The sequence below is a fragment of the Trichechus manatus genome, unplaced genomic scaffold (genome assembly GCF_000243295.1).
Source record: "Trichechus manatus latirostris isolate Lorelei unplaced genomic scaffold, TriManLat1.0 scaffold00181, whole genome shotgun sequence".
Taxonomy (NCBI): domain Eukaryota; kingdom Metazoa; phylum Chordata; class Mammalia; order Sirenia; family Trichechidae; genus Trichechus; species Trichechus manatus.
Genome location: NW_004444117.1, coordinates 1,943,966 through 1,964,565, shown reverse-complemented (window position 1 = coordinate 1,964,565; position 20,600 = coordinate 1,943,966). Strand labels below are relative to the sequence as shown.

The 20,600-nt window shown below is 40.9% G+C and overlaps 1 protein-coding gene across 1 annotated transcript in view; it reads right to left on the bottom strand.

Annotated features, from left to right (window-relative positions):
• ZNF879 (zinc finger protein 879) overlaps positions 1 to 15,601 on the bottom strand; it is a 24,304-nt gene extending 8,703 nt beyond the window's left edge. The window contains exons 1-3 of the mRNA XM_012558706.2: positions 15,550 to 15,601; positions 4,484 to 4,610; positions 3,940 to 4,035 (exon numbers count right to left, since the gene is read on the bottom strand). Coding sequence (XP_012414160.2) covers positions 3,940 to 4,035; positions 4,484 to 4,610; positions 15,550 to 15,582 — 256 coding nt within the window. The 5' untranslated portion in view covers positions 15,583 to 15,601. The remainder of the gene's footprint in view (positions 1 to 3,939; positions 4,036 to 4,483; positions 4,611 to 15,549) is intronic.
• Between the last annotated feature and the right edge of the window lie 4,999 nt (positions 15,602 to 20,600).

The following is a 20,600-nucleotide window of genomic DNA, read 5'->3' as shown; positions in this document are numbered from 1 at the left end:
TTTTTTTTTTTTTTTTAAATTACAGACCACAAAGACTTAGTCAACAAAGAACGAGGGGCAGCAGTCAACAAGCTGGAGTATCAATACTCTCCGAAACTGGCAAAACAGAACATAATGAAAATGGACAAAATATATTAATGTTTAAGATGACTAAAGGATTAAAGGAAGGAACAGAAAACAATGAAAAAACGGGAAGACACTTGGAAAAATGACAAATTTTAAAAATGAACCAAATAAACCATGATGAAATAAAAAACAAAAATTAAAGACTCAATTTACAGGTCAAATAATGTTTTAGAAACAGGCGTGAGAATAAATTAGAAGAAAGATCTGAGGAAAATCGCCAAAAGGGAGCCCTAAATATAAATAATGACAAATATAAAAAAGCAGTTAGGAGACATGGAGAATAGAATGAAATGGCCAGGGCTTCAAACCAGTTTGTTCAGATTCAAATCCCTGCTGAGAATTTGCATTTCCATTCCAGATACACTGAATTAGAATCCACAGTTTAATAAGCTCCCCAGCTGATTCTTATGATAATAAATTTTGAGAACCATTGCTCTACCGCTGGTTCTCAGAATCGGTCCCGAATCAGCAACATTAGCACCACCTGAGAACTTGTTAGAAATGCAAATTCTCAGCCGGGGTTTGAACAGGAAGAAAACAGTTCAAAGCCCTGGAAAAAGCTCAACATACCCATTAAAAGAGGCTTCAGAATGAGGGAAGAGAGAAAATGTCAGAAGAGGTTTAGTAATATTTAATAATATTTTAAAAAATAATGGCTAAAATTTTTCCAAAATAGAAGACAGGAGTCCTCAGATTCCTGAAAGTCACGTGTAGGATAAATAAATACAAATCCACAATCAAATACATCATGAAAGAAACACAGATCATCAAAGACAAAGAGAACATAATTGTATAACAATCAGACTGCTAGCATGCACGTCATAAACAACAAATTACAGAACCAAAAGAATAATAGCTTCAGAGTAACGAAAGAAAATAACTATGAACCTAGAATTCAATATTCAAGAACGAGGATAAAATGCATTCGGACAAAGACTAAAAGAGCTTATCATTCATATAACCTGCCTGAAAGACCTACCAAAGTAAGAAGGAATTTCAACCCCAATGGAAGAAGTAGATGGCAAAAGCAACTGATAAATGAAGCTACAAAAGAATTGACAATTTTGAAATTTAAGTAATTTTTTATTTTTAAAAAGATAAAACTAAAATACTAGACAACAGTAACACAAAGTTGAGAGGGGACAGGTGATACAACTTTAAAAAAAAACCAAACCTGCTGCCGTTGAGTCGATTCTGACTTAAAGCGACCTTATAGGACAGAGGAGAACTGCCCCATAGGGTGTCCAAGGAGCAGCTGGTGGATTTGAACTGCCGACCTTTGGGTTAGCAGCCATAGCATGCCACAGCACTCAACCACTGTGCCACCAGGGCCCCGATATAACTTTAGACTCAATGAAATCAAATAAACATATATTACATATTTGATTTAAGGGCAGTTATAAAGACAGTACAAGTTGAAGGTATAATTTCTAAACCATTTGGGGGCAAAGAGGAGGAATAAATTTTAGATCAATGCAACTGGAAACAAAGAAAAATAAAGGTAAAAAAAACGATGGTAAATAAAAAACACAAACTAAGATTTTTAAAAAGTTGCAAAAGAATATGTACCTTGCAATACCATATATGTAAATTTTAAACACATAAAGCAAAACTATACATTGGTATTAGGTACACATGTATATGGTAAAGTATAAAATCATGTTCAATAAAGATACAAGCAAACTTAAGAACAAGAGTTACATCTCACGTGGGAACGAAGCAAATAAAACTATCTGTAAGTTTTTATTTTAAAAAAGTTAAGCAAAAAAGGCAAACTGAACATTTGTTAAGTCTCAGTGATGAATACATGAGTTGTATATTCTTCCTTTTTTTAATGTTAAAATATTTCATAATAAAAATTAAAATACAATACTATCAATTGTGTGTGTGTGTGTGTGTGTGTGTGTGTGTGTGTGTGTGCAGTGGTGGTTCAGTGGTAGGACAGTGGTAGAACTGTTGCCTTCCAATTAGAAGGCATGGGTTTGATTCCTGGCTAATGCACCTCATGTGCAGTCACCACCCATCTATCAGTGGAGGTTGTATGTTGCTATGATGCTGAACAGGTTTCAGCAGAGCTTCCAGACCAAGATGGACTAGGGAGACAGGCCTGGTGATCTACTTCTGAAAATAAGTCAGTGAAAACCCTATGGATCACAACAGTCTAATCTGCAATCAATTATGGGAGTGGCATAGGACCAGGCAGCGTTTTGTTATGTTGTACATGGGGTCACCCTGAGTCAGGGGCCGACTTGATGGCAGCTAACAACAACATATGTTTGTGGGTATTTATATGTATATATGTGTGTCTGTGTATATTTATTTGTTTTCAAAAAACATGTAGTAGATATACACCCAAATCATGTCGCCGGATACCTCTGGAGAGGAGAGAATGGAACTGTGAAAGGTGGAAACGGCACTTTAATTTTGTCCGTCCTTTTTATTTTATTTAAAAAGAATTTTTTGCTTTAGATTTGATAGTTTTTAAATTTTGAGCCCTGGGTACATCGATACTGATTATTGTTATTTTTCTGATTTTGTTTTTTTTAACTTCCAAAAAATCTAATCCATCTGATCTTAAAAGAGCTAGAGAGAGAGACATAAGAATTTAAGGGAGAGGAAGATGCAATATATTAAAAAACCTAGTGATCAATTGAGCAGTAAAGCATAAAATGAAATTTAAATTATTATTGGTTGTGTAGTTATGGCATTCAGCTTGGAGGAGGAGCAGTGGCAGGTGGGGGTGAGATAGCAGAGTAAGCAGTGCAGGTATACCAAAAAAAACCCACTGCTGTCAAGCTGATTCCGACTCATAGCGACCCTATAGGAGAGAGTAGAACTGGCCCATAGGGTTTCCAGGGAGTGCCTGGTGGATCTGAACTGCCGACCTTTTGGTTAGCAGCCAAACTCTTAACTACTACGCCACCAGGATGTTAAAGAAGCTTGTCCATAGTACGTTAAAAAGGCTTGTCTTTTGAGAGAGAGGAGAAGAGTTATTGATACTGATTAATTCTTGACATTGCCATGAAGAAATGCCATGAATGCTTGTCAAAAATTTTAGGGTACACAACAGAGAAGAATTAGGGTAAGAGGACAGAAGACAAAGAAAATCCAATCATAATAAACAGGAAACAAAAAAACAGAGATAAGAACAACTACAAGAATGATCACAATGAATCCAAATGGGTTCAATTTCCCTATTAAAATTTAAAGTTACATTTTAAAATTAAATATCTTGCTCTCTGCTGTTTAGAAGAGAAAACGCTAAAACACATTGTCAGAAAATCTGAAATCAAGCAACGGACAAAGATATAGCAGGCAAATAATAATAAAAAAAGAACATGGAAGAAAAAAAAAAGCAGTGTGGCAACATGAATACCAGACCAAAAAGCCAAAGTCAAAGCCCAATATGGAAAAATGGAGGATGTTTTATAGAGATGAAAGTAGTCCAAGCTACTAAAGGAACATAATTTAAGAAAATGATCAAGCTAGTCAAAGGAAGGAAAAAAAAAAAAAAAGATCTAAGAATCACAAACTTCTACCCATTATACACTGCATTACATATTCCGCACTCAACTTACAACAGAAAGTTGACAAAAGTGCAACATATTAGGAGAAATCAGCTTTCCCTCTGTATCTGATGGATCAAGTAATCAAAAAGGCAGAGAGAGGGGACATGCCCTTCCCACCATTTCCACCTGGCTGGCACATCAAGGAGGCTCCTGGTCAGTGTCTCCTACTCGCAGCCTCCTCACTGCCCAGCGCCCAAGTCCATCAGAATGCACCATGCCCACTTCCCATTGCTCTGTCACCCACCTTGACAGGCACCTTGAGGAACTCCTCTGTCCACCATCCAGGGGTCTTCCCCTTGCTGTAACTGGGAAATGACCTTTGGTTTGGAAAACCGAATCCCTGTTCATGAATAAGAAAAAGAAAATGAATACAGTTGCAGACATGAGCAGCCATTCTACCCTCAGATCCAGCCCCAGAGTCTCTAGTGCAGAGGAACAGTCCAAGGAGGCAGAGAGGTGTGTTCTGAGAGGGGCTTAAAATTGGGCACCCAGGGAATGGTTGGGAGGTACTCCTGGAAAGAAAGTTAGGGCTCTGGCTGTACACCCTCTAAGCTGGAGCCCCCTGAGAGACCCAGAGGACAGAGCTAGAGGAGCAGGAGACAGAAAAAGCACAGTAAAGATGCCCACCATCAACTCTACCAAGCTGAGACCCTCCCCAGCAGCTGAGGGGAACAGCAACTGCCACTCTCTGAGCCCAACTGCAGGTGAGCCTGGCCGAGCCCTTCCTCCTTGGAGAGGGTACTAGGATGTTCCCACGGCAGATTCTAATCACAAGGAAAGCTCCTTACCTAGTGAGACCAGGTTGCTGTAGTTCTCCAGCATCACCTCTCGGTACAGGGCCCTCTGAGCAGGGTCCAGGTGTCCCCACTCCTCCTGGCTGAAGAACACGGCTACATCCCTGAACATCACAAACTCCTGTAATGACAAACCCATTCCTGTTCACCTAAGGCCATCTCCACAATGAGATGCAACTCTGTCATAACTCAGGGTTCTGAGTATTTCAAGTCAAGGATTTCCCAACAATCTCTCAGTTAACAGTGCACATTTATCATGTACCTACTGTGAGTGAAGCACTACGTCCTCAAAAAGTTTAAACTCCACAGCCAGACAAGGTAAGCACCCAAAACTATTAAACAAAACCAGAATGATAAAACACAGAACTTTAGACTTAGAAGTGTACAATCACCTAGACTAAACTCATTTTACAGATGAGCTGACAAGAATCAAGTTTTAGAAGGAGGCTCCAGCACACCATTAAGGGAGGAGGAGGTGCCTGGGAGGAAGACGGGTCAGCCCTGTCATCACCTTGGGCCACCTCTGTGTCCTGGGGGAGAAGACACTGACATTCACAGTAAGGGGAGGCTCTGAGAATGCCCCAGACTTGGCCTTGTCAGGAGAGGGTAGAGGGTGGTGGGCTGTATATCTTCTGAACAAGAGTCAGCTGAGAAGGCGGTGGTCAGGATGCTACCTCTCCCTCCAGGATGCCTGTGTTCTACCTCTCTCCTGTCTCACTGGTCCACAAGCCACCTCTTTCAAACTAGTGGCCCATTTCCTTTCTTATTAAGGATTGCTGTGGTAAAAAAAAAAAAAAATTAGGAAAGACCAATAAGCAAAAGAAATGTCAATCTAACTTCTACCATCAGAAACAAGTTTTGTTAAATTTGCCATATGTCTTTCAGACTTTTCACATGTAAATATAAAGTTCTATATTTAAACAAAAATAAAATCATATTACACAGACAACTGTGTCTCACTCAACATTTTTTAATTGCTTCCCAGTATTTTACTGTATGGATGAACCAGTTTAACTCATCTTCTTCCGGTGGACCTTTAGATTATTTTGACTTTTTCACTACTCAAAAAATGATGGGCTGAGAGACTAAATGGGCATACCAACCCAGGGGCAAGGACGAGAAGGCAGGAGACAGGAAAGCTGGAAATGGGGAACCCAAGGTTGAGAAGAGGAGAGTGTTGACATGTCGTGGGGTTGGCAACCAATGTCACAAAACAATATGCATAGTAATTGTTTAATGAGAAACTAGTTTGCTCTGTAACCTTTATCTAAAGTACAATAAAAAAAAAATGATAAGCTGAACGTCCCTGTACATCATCAGACAAATGTGCAAAGTGTACTTCCTTAGGATACGTTTCTAGAGGTATAAGTGTTAGGTCACAGCTCGCTTTGTCTTTACCATCCCCAAGGTTGCTATTGTTAGCTGCCATTGAGTTGGCCTCAACTCATGGTGACCCCATGCACAACGGAACAAAATGCTGCCTTGTCGTGCACCATCCTTATGACTGGTTGCAGACTGGACTGTTGTGATCTATAGGGTTTTCAATGGATGATTTTCAGAAGTAGATTGCCAGGCCTTTCTTCCTAGTCCATCTTAGTCTGGAAACTCTGCTGAAACCTGTTACCTGCTACCATCACTGACTGCTCTGAAAGGGATCAACATCATAGCAACACCCAAGTCTCCACTGACAGGTGGTAGCTGCACATGAGGTACACTGGCCAGAAATTGAACCCAGATCTCAAACATGGAAGGCAGGAATTCTACAACCAAGCTACCACTACCCCAAGGTTAAAACCAAACTCATTGCTGTTGAGTCAATTCTGACTCTGTCGACCCCACATGTTACAGAGTAAAACTGATTTGTGGTTTTGTTGGCTATAATCTTTACAAAAGTAGATCGCCAAGCCTTTCTTCTGTGGCGCTGCTGGGTAGGATTGAACCGCCAAACTTTCAGAGAGTAGTTGAGAGTAAACTGTCTGCACCATCCAGGGACCCATCCCCATAAACCCAGGAGGGAGATCACAAGGCCAAGGATATTCTTCGACCCATCAAAGATAGAAAGTAAGTGCCGTGAAAAATCCAGGGTAGGAGGGAAAGAAATCACTGTGGACTGGGAACCTTCCTACCTCAGGGAAGGCTCTCCTTCCCGAATCTGTGCCTTGGAACCAGTGCCCAAGCTAAGACTTGTGGATGGCCTCTGTTCACCATCTCTATAAGCCTGTCCTCAGTGTAAGCTGAAAATTGCCCCAGTGCTAGGGAGTCTTCATGGATCACATGAGCTGGCACTGAGATCTTATTTCTTAGATCTTCCTAGAAAATCCCCTGGACCCTTACCATGCATTCACTTACACTGATGGTCCTAAGTTCCTGGAGGGCTGAGATGGTGCCTTTCCTCTTTGTATCCCTGGTGTCACAAAGAAATTATAAGACTCTTCCATGTCTTTGTCTTCTATAGGGTAAAAGCACACCTCAGATTCCTGACCCTACCAAAGCTCTGGGTGTGGCAGTGAGCATGAGTTGGAAGCCCTCTAAATTCCCAGCCAATAAGTATTTAACTGGGTGGAGAATTCACAATGAGACTAGCCCTGAGGCAAGGCAAATGCCTTCCTTCAAGAGTTCCTCACCCCTACTACAACTGGATGGTGCCTGGCTACCACCACTGACTGCTCTGAAAGGGATCACAATAGAGGGTCCCCGACACAGCTGGAGAAAAATGTAGAACAAAATTCTAACTCACAGAAAAAAAAAGACCAGATGTACTGGCTTGACAGAGACTGGAAAACCCTGAGAGTATGGGCCCCAGATACCCTTTCAGGTCAGTAATGAAGTCATTCCTGAGGTTCACCCTTCATCCAAAGTTTAGACAGGCCCATAAAACAAAATGAGACTAAAGGGGTACACCAGCCCAGGGGCAAGGATTAGAAGACAGTACAGGACAGGAAAGCTTGTAATAGGGAACCCAAGGTAGAGAAGGGAGAGAGTTAACATGCCGTGGGGTTGTTAACCAACATCATACAACAATATGTGTACTAACTGTTTAATGAGAAGCTAGTTTGTTCTTAATCTAAAATTCAGCTGAAAAAAAAAGAGTTCCTCACCCACCAGGCTCTCTGGTCCCACCATGGACTTCACAACAACAGATGGAAACATATTCACCACCTCTGAACTGAGAAGGCATTCAAGAAAGAAGCCTCCGGACTTCTGGCCAACATGAAGCTATAGGCAGAAGCACCATGCCGTCCCTCTACAGCAAAGATCCGGAAAACTAAGTCAAACAGAGACAAACATGAATCCTGAAACCCTAAGCACCAAATGAAGAGATAAAGACCTCAACCAAGCACCAAATGGAATAAGAAACTGACAGAGAACAGAGAGTGAGAAGAGATACATACAGAGGTTTCCTATCAGCTACCGCAGCGTGGATCCCCCACCTTGCACTCTTGTCGGAGATTGGCCAACAGGGAGTATGGGAAAGCAGCTTCACAGAGCTCCCAGCTGGAGACAGAACAACTCGTAACCAGCAATATATGCTTTCCCACCCCCCACACTTCTTCACCCCCATTTGGATTCCTCTGCTTCCTGCGGCCACAGTCTCTTGGGCAGGAAGCACCAGCATCACCCCTGCGCTGCTTGGATTCCACTCTGCTGCACTGGCCGGCTCCCTTAGTACCATTTGTTGGTTGCTGGTGTTGCTTTTTTCTGTTTCTTTTGGTTTCTTCCATACCTCTCACAACCTCTTCCTCCTTTCTCTCAAATACCTGGCTCCGTGTGCCATCTTTGCTTCTTCCTAAAAGGCTGTGAAATGCCGGTCGACTGTGGAACTGCTTCCTGGCCCATGCTTCCCTGCTGGTGGGATTCCCAGGGCATCTGTTTTGATTTGTTCTGTTTTGAACTGTCTGCTTGTCTTCTTTTTCTTTTCTTGACTTGGGAGCCCCTTCTAACCAGGCAGTACTGCAGGGCTTGGGAGCTACTCCCTCAGTCTGTGCAATGGCGCAGTGGGATCCCTGGGTGCATTTTTTCTTTGTTTGTTTTGTTTTCTCTCTTTTTCGTTTTTTGTCTTTCCTCATTTCTCAGTTTCTTCATATCCCTATACTTACCTTCTCTTCCTGCCTCCTGAATATCTGGTGCTGTGTGACACCTCTACCCCTTGTAGACAGGCTGTACTTCACGGCCTCGGAGCAACTTCCCCAGTCATTGCAGCCAAACCGGTGGGATCCCTGAAAGCTTTTTTTTCCTAATTTTTATTTATTCATTTTTTGTTTTACCCTTTTTCTTAGTTTTTTTCCTTTTTGTTTTTCTCCATTTCTCAGTCTCTCATCTCTCAACTCCAACGGCAAGCTCCCTTAGCACCCTTTTTTGTTTGTATGTTTTTGGCTCCTATTCCTCTCTCCTCTTTCTCATACCCATCTTAGCTCCACACATCACAGTCTCCCCCCTTCTTCCAGCCTAACTGCACTGTGCGCTAAACATCACAACCCTAAGCAGCACACACATGGCCTACCGGAACCACCCCTGCACTGATTCCCAGCCCACCCTGTCGGTCCTAGTATGCGCCACAAACAACCCATCCCAGCAACTCCCCTTCAGCTGGACCTGACTTGCTGTACCATAACTGAGCGACTGACCCTGCCTACTGGGGGAGGCAAAATGTATCATGCCCACAGAGGCGCGAACAACAAAGACGACACAGCCCATCTGCTTAGGGATAACCAAATAAAACAAAAAATCAGGACGAAGCAAACAAATCTACAATCAATAAATGAGGAAAATAACTACTGAATGTCCCAAAGACAGCAGACAATATCAAAACATATTAAAAAAAACAAGACAGGATGCTTCCGGTAGGGATCCAAAATAAAACATCAGATGACTTTCCAGTAGAAGGAAAGGCACTAGAACTACCTGACAGGGAATTCAAATCTGTAATATTCAGAGCAATCCAAGAGTTGAAACAATAAGCAGACAAAAACGAGGAAAATATAGACAAATTCGTGAAAAAGGCAGATAAATTCATGGAAAATACAGACCAAAAAAGGAAGAATTCAGGAAAATAATACAGAAACAAAATTCCAAAATTAATACACAACTAGAAATCATACAAAAACAACAATCAGAAATCCAAAAGATGAACAACATGATTTCAGAAATGGACAGTGTCATAGAAGGGCTGAGGAGCAGGTTTGAAACGATGGAAGAAAGGATCAGCAAAACTGAAGACAAACACTTGGATACAACTCTGAGGAAAAGGCAGAAAAAAGAATGAAGAAAAATGAAGAAAACTCAATTATGTGGGATACAGTCAAAAGCAAAAATCTGCAAGTGATCAGAGCTCCAGAACAGGGGGAGAAAACAGAAAACACAGAGAGGATCATTGAAGAACTGCTGACAGAAAACTTTCCCAGTATCGTGAAAGATGAAAAGCTGAGTGTCCAAGAAGCTCAGAGAACCCCATACAGGATAGACCCAAAAAGAAAAATCACCAAGGCATATCATAATCACACTCACTAAAACCAAAGACAAAGAATCCAGAGAGCAGCTTGAGAAAAACAGAAAGTCACACACAGAGGAGAAACAACAAGACTAAGCTCAGATTATTTGGCAGAAACCATGCAGGAAAGAAGGCAATGAGATGATATACATAAAACCTTGAAAGAAAAAATTACCAGCCAAGAATAATTTATCCTGCTATCCTGCAAAACTGTCGTTCAAATATGAGGGTAAAATTAGGACATTTCCAGATAAACAGAAATAAAGGAACTATGTAAAAACCAAACCAAACTTACAAGAATTATTAAAGGGAGTCCTTTGATCTGAGAACAAACAACATCAGACCATAGGTTGAATCTATGATGCAGGATCGTACCAGCCAGATATCAACCTAGGAAATGAACTCTCAAGGACTATCCAAAACTAAAAGAATTACGACAGGGAACCAGAGAGTTTAATTGGTAAATGACAACAACATCAGAGCAACAAAAGAGGGAATAAATGGTGTCTAAGTATAGGACCTTCTAATGGAGAGGAAGGCAAGGCAATACCAAGTAATACTAGACTTCTTCAAACCTAGGAAGATACAGGTAAATTTCAAGGTAACCACAAGAAAGTTAACAAACCTATTCATCAAAATAAAGAAGAAAAAGATAAAGTCTCAGTAAAAACAAAATTTAGAAAAACAAAAGAAATGAAAAAAAAAATCCACAAACAAAAGGAATTCAGCACAGGAGAGTAAGAAGAACAAAGAAAACGTCAGCACCACAAAAAAAGCACTCCAAAATGACAGCAATATACTCACACCTATCAATAATTACACTGAATGTAAATGGCCTAAATGCACCCATAAAGAGACAGAGAATGACAGAAAGGATAACAACAGGATCCATCAATATGCTGTCTACAAGAGACACACCTTAGAAACAAAGGTGTAAATTTATTAAAAATCAAACGATGGGAAAAAATGTATCAAACGAACAGCTACCAAAAAGAGCAAGAGTGGCAATACTAATCTCAGATAAAACAGACTTTAAAATAAAATCCACCAAAAAAACAAAGAAGAACACTATATAGTGATTAAAAGGACGATCCATCATGAAGACATAACCATAATAAACATCTACGCACCCAACGACATAAAACAACCTCTAACAGCACTGAAAATAGAAACTGACATTTCCACAATAACAGTAGGAGACTTCAACACACCACTCTTGGTAAAAGTCAGAACACCAAGAAAGAAACTCAGCAAAGACACAGAAGACCTAAAGGGCACAATCAGTCAACTTGACCTCATAGACATATAACACTCCACCCAACAGCTGTAAAGTACACATTCTTTTCCAAAGCATGTGGAATGTTCTCCAGACTAGACCACATCTTAGGTCACAGAGCAACCCTGAACAAAATCCAAAATGCTGAAATAATACAAAGTATCTTCTCTGACCACAACACCACCAAGGTAGAAACTCACAACAGGAAGAGCAAGGAAAAAACAACAAAACAAATACATGGAAATTGAATAACATCGTTCTTACAAACCACTGTGTCATAGAAGAAATCAGAGATGGAATCAAAAAATTCCTAGAATCAAACAAGAACGAAAACACATCATATCAAAACCTTTGGGACATAGCAAAGGCAGTCCTCAGAGGACAATTTATAGCAATAGATGCACACATCAAAAAAGAAAGGGACAATATCAAACTATTAACTACACAACTCGAAAATATAGAAAGGGAACAGCAAAATGGCCACAGCCACCAGAAGAAAGGAAATACTAAAGACCACAGCAGAAATAAACAAAATAGAGAATAGAAAAGAAATAGAAAGAATCAATAAAATCAAAAGTTGATTCTTTGAAAGGATCAACAAAATCGACAAACCACAGGTCAGACTTAAAAAGAAAAACAGGAGAGGACGCAAATAACCCGAATAAGAAATGAAATGGGCGACATTACAACAGACCCAAAAGAAATAAAAGGATAATAACAAAGTATTATGAAAAACTATACTCCAACAAATTTGAAAACCTAGAGGAAATGGCTAAATTTCTACATACACTACTTACCCAAAGTAACACAAAGTGATGTTAAAGATCTGAACAGACCCATAACAAGAGAAGACATTGAGAAGGTAATAAAAAAAAAACTCCCAGCAAAAATAAAAAGCTCTGGCCCAATGCTTCACTGGAGAATTCTACCAAACATTCAGAGAAGAGCTTATCCCAGTACTACTCAAACTATTTCAGAACATAGAAAAGGAAGTGACACTTCCAAATTCATTCTATAAAGCCAGCATAACCTTGATACCAAAACCAGGCAAAGACACCACAACAAAAGGAAATTACAGACCAATATCTCTCATGAATATAGATGTAAAAATTCTCCACAAAGTTCTAGCCAATAGAATTCAGCATCATATCAAAAAAAATAATACACCATGACCAAGTAGGATTCATACCAGGTATGCAAGGATGGTTCAACATTAAAAAATCAATCAGTGTAATCCACCGCATAAATAAAAGGAAAGAAAAGAATCACATGATCATCTCAATTGTGCAGAAACCTATTCATTTGACAAAGTCCAACACCCATTGCTGATAAAAACTCTCAATAAAATAGGTATACAGGGGAAATTTCCCAACATAATAAAGGGCATCTATGCAAAACAAATGACCAACATCATTCTTAATGGAGAGAGGCTGAAAACATTCCCCTTGAGAACAGGAACAAGACAAGGACGCCCGTTATCGCCACTCCAATTTAACATTGTGCTAGAAGTCCTAGCGAGAGCAATAAGGCAAGAAAAAGAAATAAAAGGCATCCAAATTGGTAATGAAGAAGTTAAACCATCCCTGTTTGCGGATGATATGACACTATACATAGAAAACCCTAAAGACTCAACGAGAAAACTACTGCAACTAATAGAAAGATTGAGCAGAGTAGCAGGACAGAAGATAAACATACAAGTATCAGTTGGATTCCTATATACCAATAAAGAGAACAATGAAAAGGAAGTCAGGAAAACAATACCATTTATAATAGCCCCTAAAAAAATAAAATACTTAGGAATAAATCTAACCAGGGATGTAAAAGACCTATACAAAGAAGACTACAAAACACTAATGCAAGAAACACAAAGGGATCTACATAAAGGGAAAAACATACCATGCTCATGGATAGGTAGACTCAACATTGTGAAAACGACAACTCTACCCAAAGCAATTTACAAATACAGTGCAATCCTGATCAAAATACCAACAACATTCTTTAAAGAGATGGAAAAAATAATCATTAGGAAAGGGAAGAAGCCCCAAATAAATAAAGCACTATTGAAGAAGAAGAATAAAGCAGGAGGATTCACACTACCTGACCTCAGAACCTCCAAACAGCTACGGTAGTCAAAACAGCCTGGTACTGGTACAATGACAGATAAACGCTGACCAATGGAACAGAACTGAGAAGCCAGATGTAAATCCATTCACCTATGGTCACCTGATCTTCGACGAGAGCCCAAAGTTCATCAAATGGGGGAAAAGACAGTCTTTTTAACAAATGGTGCTGGCAAAACTGGATGTCCATTTGCAAAAAAATGAAACAGGACCCATACCTCACATCATATACAGACTAATTCAAAATGGATCAAAGACCTAACTATACAGCCAAAAGCTATAAAGTTCATAGAAGGAAAAATAGGATCAATGCTAGAGGCCCTAATATACAGCATTAACAGGATACAAACCATAAACACATACATACACACACAAACAAACCATACAACACACCAACTCCAGAAGATAAGCTAGATAAGTGGGATCTCCTAAAAATTAAACACTTATGCTCATCAAAAGACTTCACCAAAACAGTAAAAAGAGAACCTACAGACTAGGAAAAAATTTTTGGACATTACAAGTCAGACAAAGGTCTAATCTCTAAAATCTATAAGAAAATCCAACACCTCTACAACAACAAAAAATCCAATTAAAAAATGGGCAAAGGAAATGAACAGACACTTCACCAAAGAAGACATTCAAGCGGCCAACAGACACATGAGGAAATGCTCATGAGCACTAGCCATTAGATAAATGCAAATTAAAACCACATTGAGATACCATCTCACCCCAGCATTACTGGCACGAATCAAAAACACTGGAAATAACAAATGCTGGAGAGGATGCAGGGAGATCGGAACTCTTATGCGTGCTGGTGGGAATGCATAATGATACAACCATTCTGGAAAATGATATGGAGCTTCCTTAGCTAGAAATAGAAATACCATATGATCCAGCAATCCCACTCCTAGGAATACATCCGAGAGAAATAAGAGTCATCGCACGAATAGACATCCACACACGTATGTTCACTGCAGCACTGCTGACAACCGCAAAAAGATGGAAACAACCTAGATGCCCATCAACAGATGAATGGATAAACAAACTATGGTACATACACACAATGGAGTATTATGCAACGAGAAAGAACAATGATGAATCTGGAAGCATCTCATAACACGGATCAAACTGGAGGTCATTATGCTGAGTGAAATAAGTCAATCACAAAAGGACAAATATTGTATGAGACCTCTACTGTAAGAACTCATGAAAAGGTTTACACACAAAAAGAAATAATCTTTGTTGTTTACGAAGGATGGGAGGTTTTGGGGGGGAGGGGAATACTAAGTAGACAATAGATAAGTGGTAAATTTGGTGAAGGTAAGACAGTACACAGTACTGGGGAAGCCACCACAACTTGTACAAGGCAATGTCATGGAAGCTCCATAGACACATGCAAACTCCATGAGGGACTGAATTACTGGGCAGAGGGCTCTGGGACCATGGTCTCAGGGAACATCTAGCTCAATTGGCATAACACAGTTCATAAAGAAAATGTTCTACATTCTACCTTAGTGAGTAGCGTCTGGGGTCTTAAAAGCCTGTGAGCTGCCATCAAAGATACTCCACTGGTCTCAACACTTCGGGAGCAAGGGAAAATGAAGAGAACAGGGTACAAGTGAAAGACTAGTCCAAAGGACTAATGGATGACAACTACCACAGCCCCCACCAGACTGAGTCCAGTACAATTAGATGATGCCCAGCTACCACCACTGACTGCTCTGACAGGGATCACAGTAGAGGGTCCCAAACAGAGCTGGAGAAAAATGCAGAACAAAATTCTAACTCACAAAAAAAGACCAGACTTACTGGCCTGACAGACACTGGAGAAACCCCAAGAATATGGCCCCTGGACACCCTTTTAGTTCAGTAATGACGTTACTCCAGAGGTTCACCCTACAGTCAAAGATTAGACAGCCCCATAAAACAAAACAAGACTAACGGAGCACAACAGTCCAGGGACAAGGACTAGAAGGCAGGAGGGGGACAGGAAAGCTGGTAATAGGGAACCCAAGGCTGAGAAGGGAGAGTGTTGACATGTCATGGGGTTGTTAACCAATGTCATAAAACAATATGCGTACTAACTGTTTAATGAGAAACTATTTGTTCTGTAAATCTTCATCTAAAGTACAATAAAATTAAAAATTAAAAAAAAAAGAAAGAAGCCTCCACTCACCTGAGCCTGGGCTGGCAGCAACCTTGTGGCCATTTCTCCCTCTCCCTAGCCCTCTTAGAGAAGAGCAGAGTGCTAAGAGTCACCTGGAAGGGAGAAAGAAGCTGTGAGGCTTCTCTGCCTGCACCCCTGCGCTCATTTAGGCCAGACCAGGTTTGAAATCTCCACACTCACTGCACACCTGGCAGAGACAGAAGCCAGAGAGTCTGATGCAGCCCAGGCACTCAGGGGTGCGAATACCAAAACCAAAGGTGCTCAGGGGAAGCACACCTCCAGTCACAGGACCCGCTACCTTCCAGCCAGTTGTTTACGAATAAAGACTCTGAACAAAGCTTATAACCATCTGATTGCATTAACAGAGTAAACGACATAGCCATGTGGGGTTAACGGAAACGCTAAATTAATGAGATATGACATAAACATCCCATACATCTGCATTTGGTATTTCTAGGTGAAAATCAGCGTTTGAAGAATTGGTGTCCTTTTCCAGGGCGAGCCAACCCAAAACTCTCTAAACTTCCTCATGGAAGTTTTGTTTCCTTTATGAAAAAAAGAGTTCTCAAAGTTGATTAAATGTAAAAGAAACATTACCTACTCCCATCTCTACTCCTAAGAAAACGCAGCTCAAAAGGAATAGTATCATTGGCTAGAAATGACTTGAAATTTTAGAGAAAAGGGAAGTAACTTAGCAAGCGGGCAAAATTACTCTAAAGAAAACAATCACTTTAGGATTCACTCTAGGAAAACTCTGCCAAACAAGCAAGGTTGGCAAAAGCGAATAAAAATAAAGTTTAAACTGGGGTGAGGACGGGGGTCGCGAAAAAACGCTAAAAGCCAAAAACCGCCCCAGGGTTCAGGAACCCTGAAACAAGACATGGTTCTCTGCAATCTGTTTGTCGGGGCGCATTCCCCAGGAACCTGGTCAGAGCTGAGGGTCCAGGGGTCTGGCGGTCGCAGCTCCCTCTTCTGGCTTCCATGGGGGCCTCCCAGGGCAACGCCCCCTCCCGGGTCGCGTCCACCTGCCCAGGCCGCAGTGTTGCGGGGACTCCAGGGGACTCGCACCGCGGCCAGCCGTCAGCACTCGGCTTCGCCATAGGAGCGGCACGTCCCAGGCCCGCCATCCCCGCCAGCTGTACCTGGACCCGCCGCCGCGGGAACGCGTAGGTACTGATCGTACTGGAGAGGACCGCAACACTTTGCGCGGGTAAAGTAGTCACTACCGCCTCCAGGCCGCCTGGCGCAACTGCGCTTGCACACTGCAGAACCACCTGGTCCCCGGCGGAATGGCAAGCCTTGGCCTTTCGGACTACATTTCCCAGGAATCCCTGCGGCAAGTACCTCCATGGAGTCCGAGAAGAGCCAAATCAAGGAAGGCTAGAGAAAGCGGTGTTAATCGGAGTAGAGCGGGAATTGAGACCATGGCTTTCACCTTGAGCTCCTACCGCTTCTCCTCCTCTCGTGCACCCATTTTTTCATAATTATAATAACTAAGATAAAGGAGAAACGTGAATGTTGTTTGTTGCTGTTAGGTACCGTCCACTCGGTTCCAACTCATACCGACCGTATGTACAACAGATGAAAACACTGCCCGATCTTGCACCATCCTCACAATTGCTACCATGTTTGAGCCCGTTGTTGCAGCCATTGTGTCAATCTATCTCGTTGAGTTGTCTTCCTGTTTTTCCCTGACCATCTGTCTTACCAAGCATGATGTCCTTCGCTTCTGAAAACATGTCCAAAGTATGTGAGACAAAAGTCTCGCCATCCTTGCTTTCAAGGAACACTCTGGCGGCACTTCTTCCAAGACAGATTTGTTCCTTCTTCTGGCAGTCCATGGTATATTCAATATTCTTCACCAACATCATAATTGAAATGCATCAATTCTTTTCTGGTCTTCCTTATTCATTGTCCAGCTTTCCAATGCATGTGATGCTAATGAAAATACCATGGTTTAGGTCAGGCGCTATGAGTCGGAACCCACTCGAGGGCAATGGGTTTTGGGTCAGGTGCACTTAGTACTCAAAGTGACATCTTTGCTTTTTAACACGTTAAAGAGTTCTTTTGCTCCAGAATTGCCCAATGTAATAAGTCGTTTGATTTCTTGACTGCTGCTTCCATGGGCATTGATTGTGGATCCAAGTAAAACGAAATCCTTGAAAACGTCAATCTTTTTTCCGTTTATTATAATGTTCCTTATTGGTCCAGTTGTGAAGATTTTTGTTTTCTCTTTGTTGAGGTGTAATCCATACTTAAGGCTCTGGTCTTTGATCTTCATCAGTAAGTGTTTCAAATCCTCTTCAGTTTCAGCAAGCAAGGTTGTAGCATCTGCATATAGCAGGTTGTTACTGAGTCTCCAATCCTGATACCATGTTCTTCTTCTTGGATTATTTGCTGAATTTTTGCTCAGCATATAGATTTAACAAATATGGTGAAAGGATACAACCCTGACATATACCTTTCCTGATTTTAAGCCATGTGGTACCCCCTTGTTCTTTTCCAACGACTGCCTCTTGGTCTATGTACAAGTTCATCACGAGCACAATTAAGTGTTCTGGAATTCCCATTCTTCACAATGTTACCCATAGTTTGTTATGATCCGCACAGTTGAATGCCTTTCCATAGTTGATAGAACACAGGTAAATATCTTTCTGGTAGTCTCTGCTTTCAACCAAGATCCATCTGACATCAGCAATGATATCCCTTGTTCCACATCCTCTTCTGAATCCGGCTTGAATCTCTGGCAGTTCCCCTGTCAATGTGCTGCTGCAACCACTTTTGAATTATCTTCAGCAAATTTTTACTTGCATGTGATATTAATGATATTAGTCGATAATTTCCGCATTCTGTTGGATCACCTTTCTTTGGAATAGGCACAGATATGGATCTCTTCCAGTCAGTTGGCCAGGAAGCTGTCTTCCAAATTTCTTGGCAGGGATGAGTGAGTGCTTCTAGCATGGCTTCCATTTGTTGAAACATCTCAACTGGTATTCTGTCAATTCTCGGAGCCTTATTTTTCACCAATGCCTTCAGTGCAGCTTGGACTTCTTCCTTCAGTACCATCAATTCTTGATCATATGTGACCTCCTAAAATGGTTGAATGTCTACCAATTCTTTTTGGTACAGTGACTCTGTGCATTCCTTCCATCTTCTTTTGATGCTGCTTGCATCGTTCAATATTTTACCCATAGAATCCTTCAAAATTGTAACTTGGGGCTTGAATTCTTTCTTCAGTTCCTTCAGCTTGAGAAATGCCGAGCATGTCTTCTGTTCTGGTTTTCTAACTGTAGATCTTTGCACATTTCATTATAATATTGTACTTTGTCTTCTAAAGCTGCCCCTTTGAAATCTTCTGTTCAGCTCTTTCACTTCATTATTTCTTCCTTTCACTTTAGGTACTCTACATTTGAGAGCAAGTTTCAGAGTCTCTTCTGACATCCATTTTGGTCTTTTCTTTCTTTCCTGTCTTTTTAATGACTTTTTGCTTTCTTCATGTATGATGCCCTTGATGTCATTTCACAACTCCTCTAGTCTTTGGTCATTAGTGTTCAGTGCATCAGATCTATTCTTGAGATGACATGGGCTCTAAATTCAGATGAGATACACTGGAGTTCATATTTTGGATCTTGTGAACTTGTAATTTTCTTCAAATTCAACTTGAACTTACATATGAGCAACTGATGGTCTGTTCCGCAGTCATCCCCTAGCCTTGTTCTGACTGATGATATTGAGCTTCTCCATCGTCTCTTTCCATAGATAGAGTCAATTTGATTCCTGTGTATTTCATCCAGTGAGGTCCACGTGTATAGAGGCCAGTTTATGTTGTTGGAAAAAGGTATTTGGAATGAGTAAGTCGTTGGTCTTGCAAAATTCTATCATGCGATCTCTGGCGTTGTTTCTATCACCAAGGCCATATTTTCCAACTACCGTTCTTCTTTGTTTCCAACTTTCACATTCCAATCACTGGTAATTATCAATGCATCTTGATTGTGTGTTTGATCAATTTCAGACTGCAGAAGTTGGTAAAAATCTTCAATTTCTTCATCTTTGTTGTTAGTGGTTGGTGTGTAAATTTCAATAATAGTCATATTAACTGGTCTTCCTTGTAGGTATATGGATATTATCCTATCACTGACAGTGTTGTACTTCAGGATAGATCTTGAAATGTTCTTTTTTGACAATGAATGTGATGCCATTCCTCTTCAATTTGTCATTCTTGGCATAGTAGACCATACAATTTTCCAGTTCAAAATGGCCAATACCAGTCCATTTCAGCTCATTAATGCCTCGATCTTTCTTTGTTCCATTTCATTTTTTGACAACTTCCAATTTTTCTAGATTCATACTTTGTCCATCCCATGTTCTGATTATTAATGGATGTTTTCAGCAGTTTCTTCTCATTTTGAGTCATGCCACATGAGCAAATGACGGTCCCAAACGTCTAAATCCATCCACGTCATTGAGGTTGACTTTACATTGAGGGGCAGCTCTTCTTCAGTTGTATCTTGAGTGACTTCCAATCTGAGGGGCTTGTCTTCTGGCACTATATCAGACAATAAAAAAAGCCATTTGCCGTCGAGTTGATTCCAACTCATAGCAACCCTGTAGGACAGAGTAGAACTGCCCCATTGGGTTTCCAAGCAGCACCTGGTGGATTTAAACTGCCGACCGTACAGTCAGCAGCCAAACTCTAACCACTACGGCCACCAGGGCTTCCATATCAGACAATATTCTTCCGATATTCATAAGGTTTTCACTGGCTAATATACATATATATATATATTTTTACTTCCTTTCCAAATATTGGATTAACTCTTTTATTTTATTGTACTTTAGATGAAGGTTTACAGAGCAAACTAGCTTCTCATTAAACAATTAGTACACCGATTGTTTTGTGACATTGGTTACCAACCCCATGACATGTCAACCCTCTTCCCTTTCTTGACCTTGGGTTCCCTATTACAAGCTTTCCTGTCCCCTCCTGCCTTCTTGTCCTTGCCCCTGGACTGGTGTGCCCATTTAGTCTCATTTTGTTTTATGAGCCTATTTTATCTTTG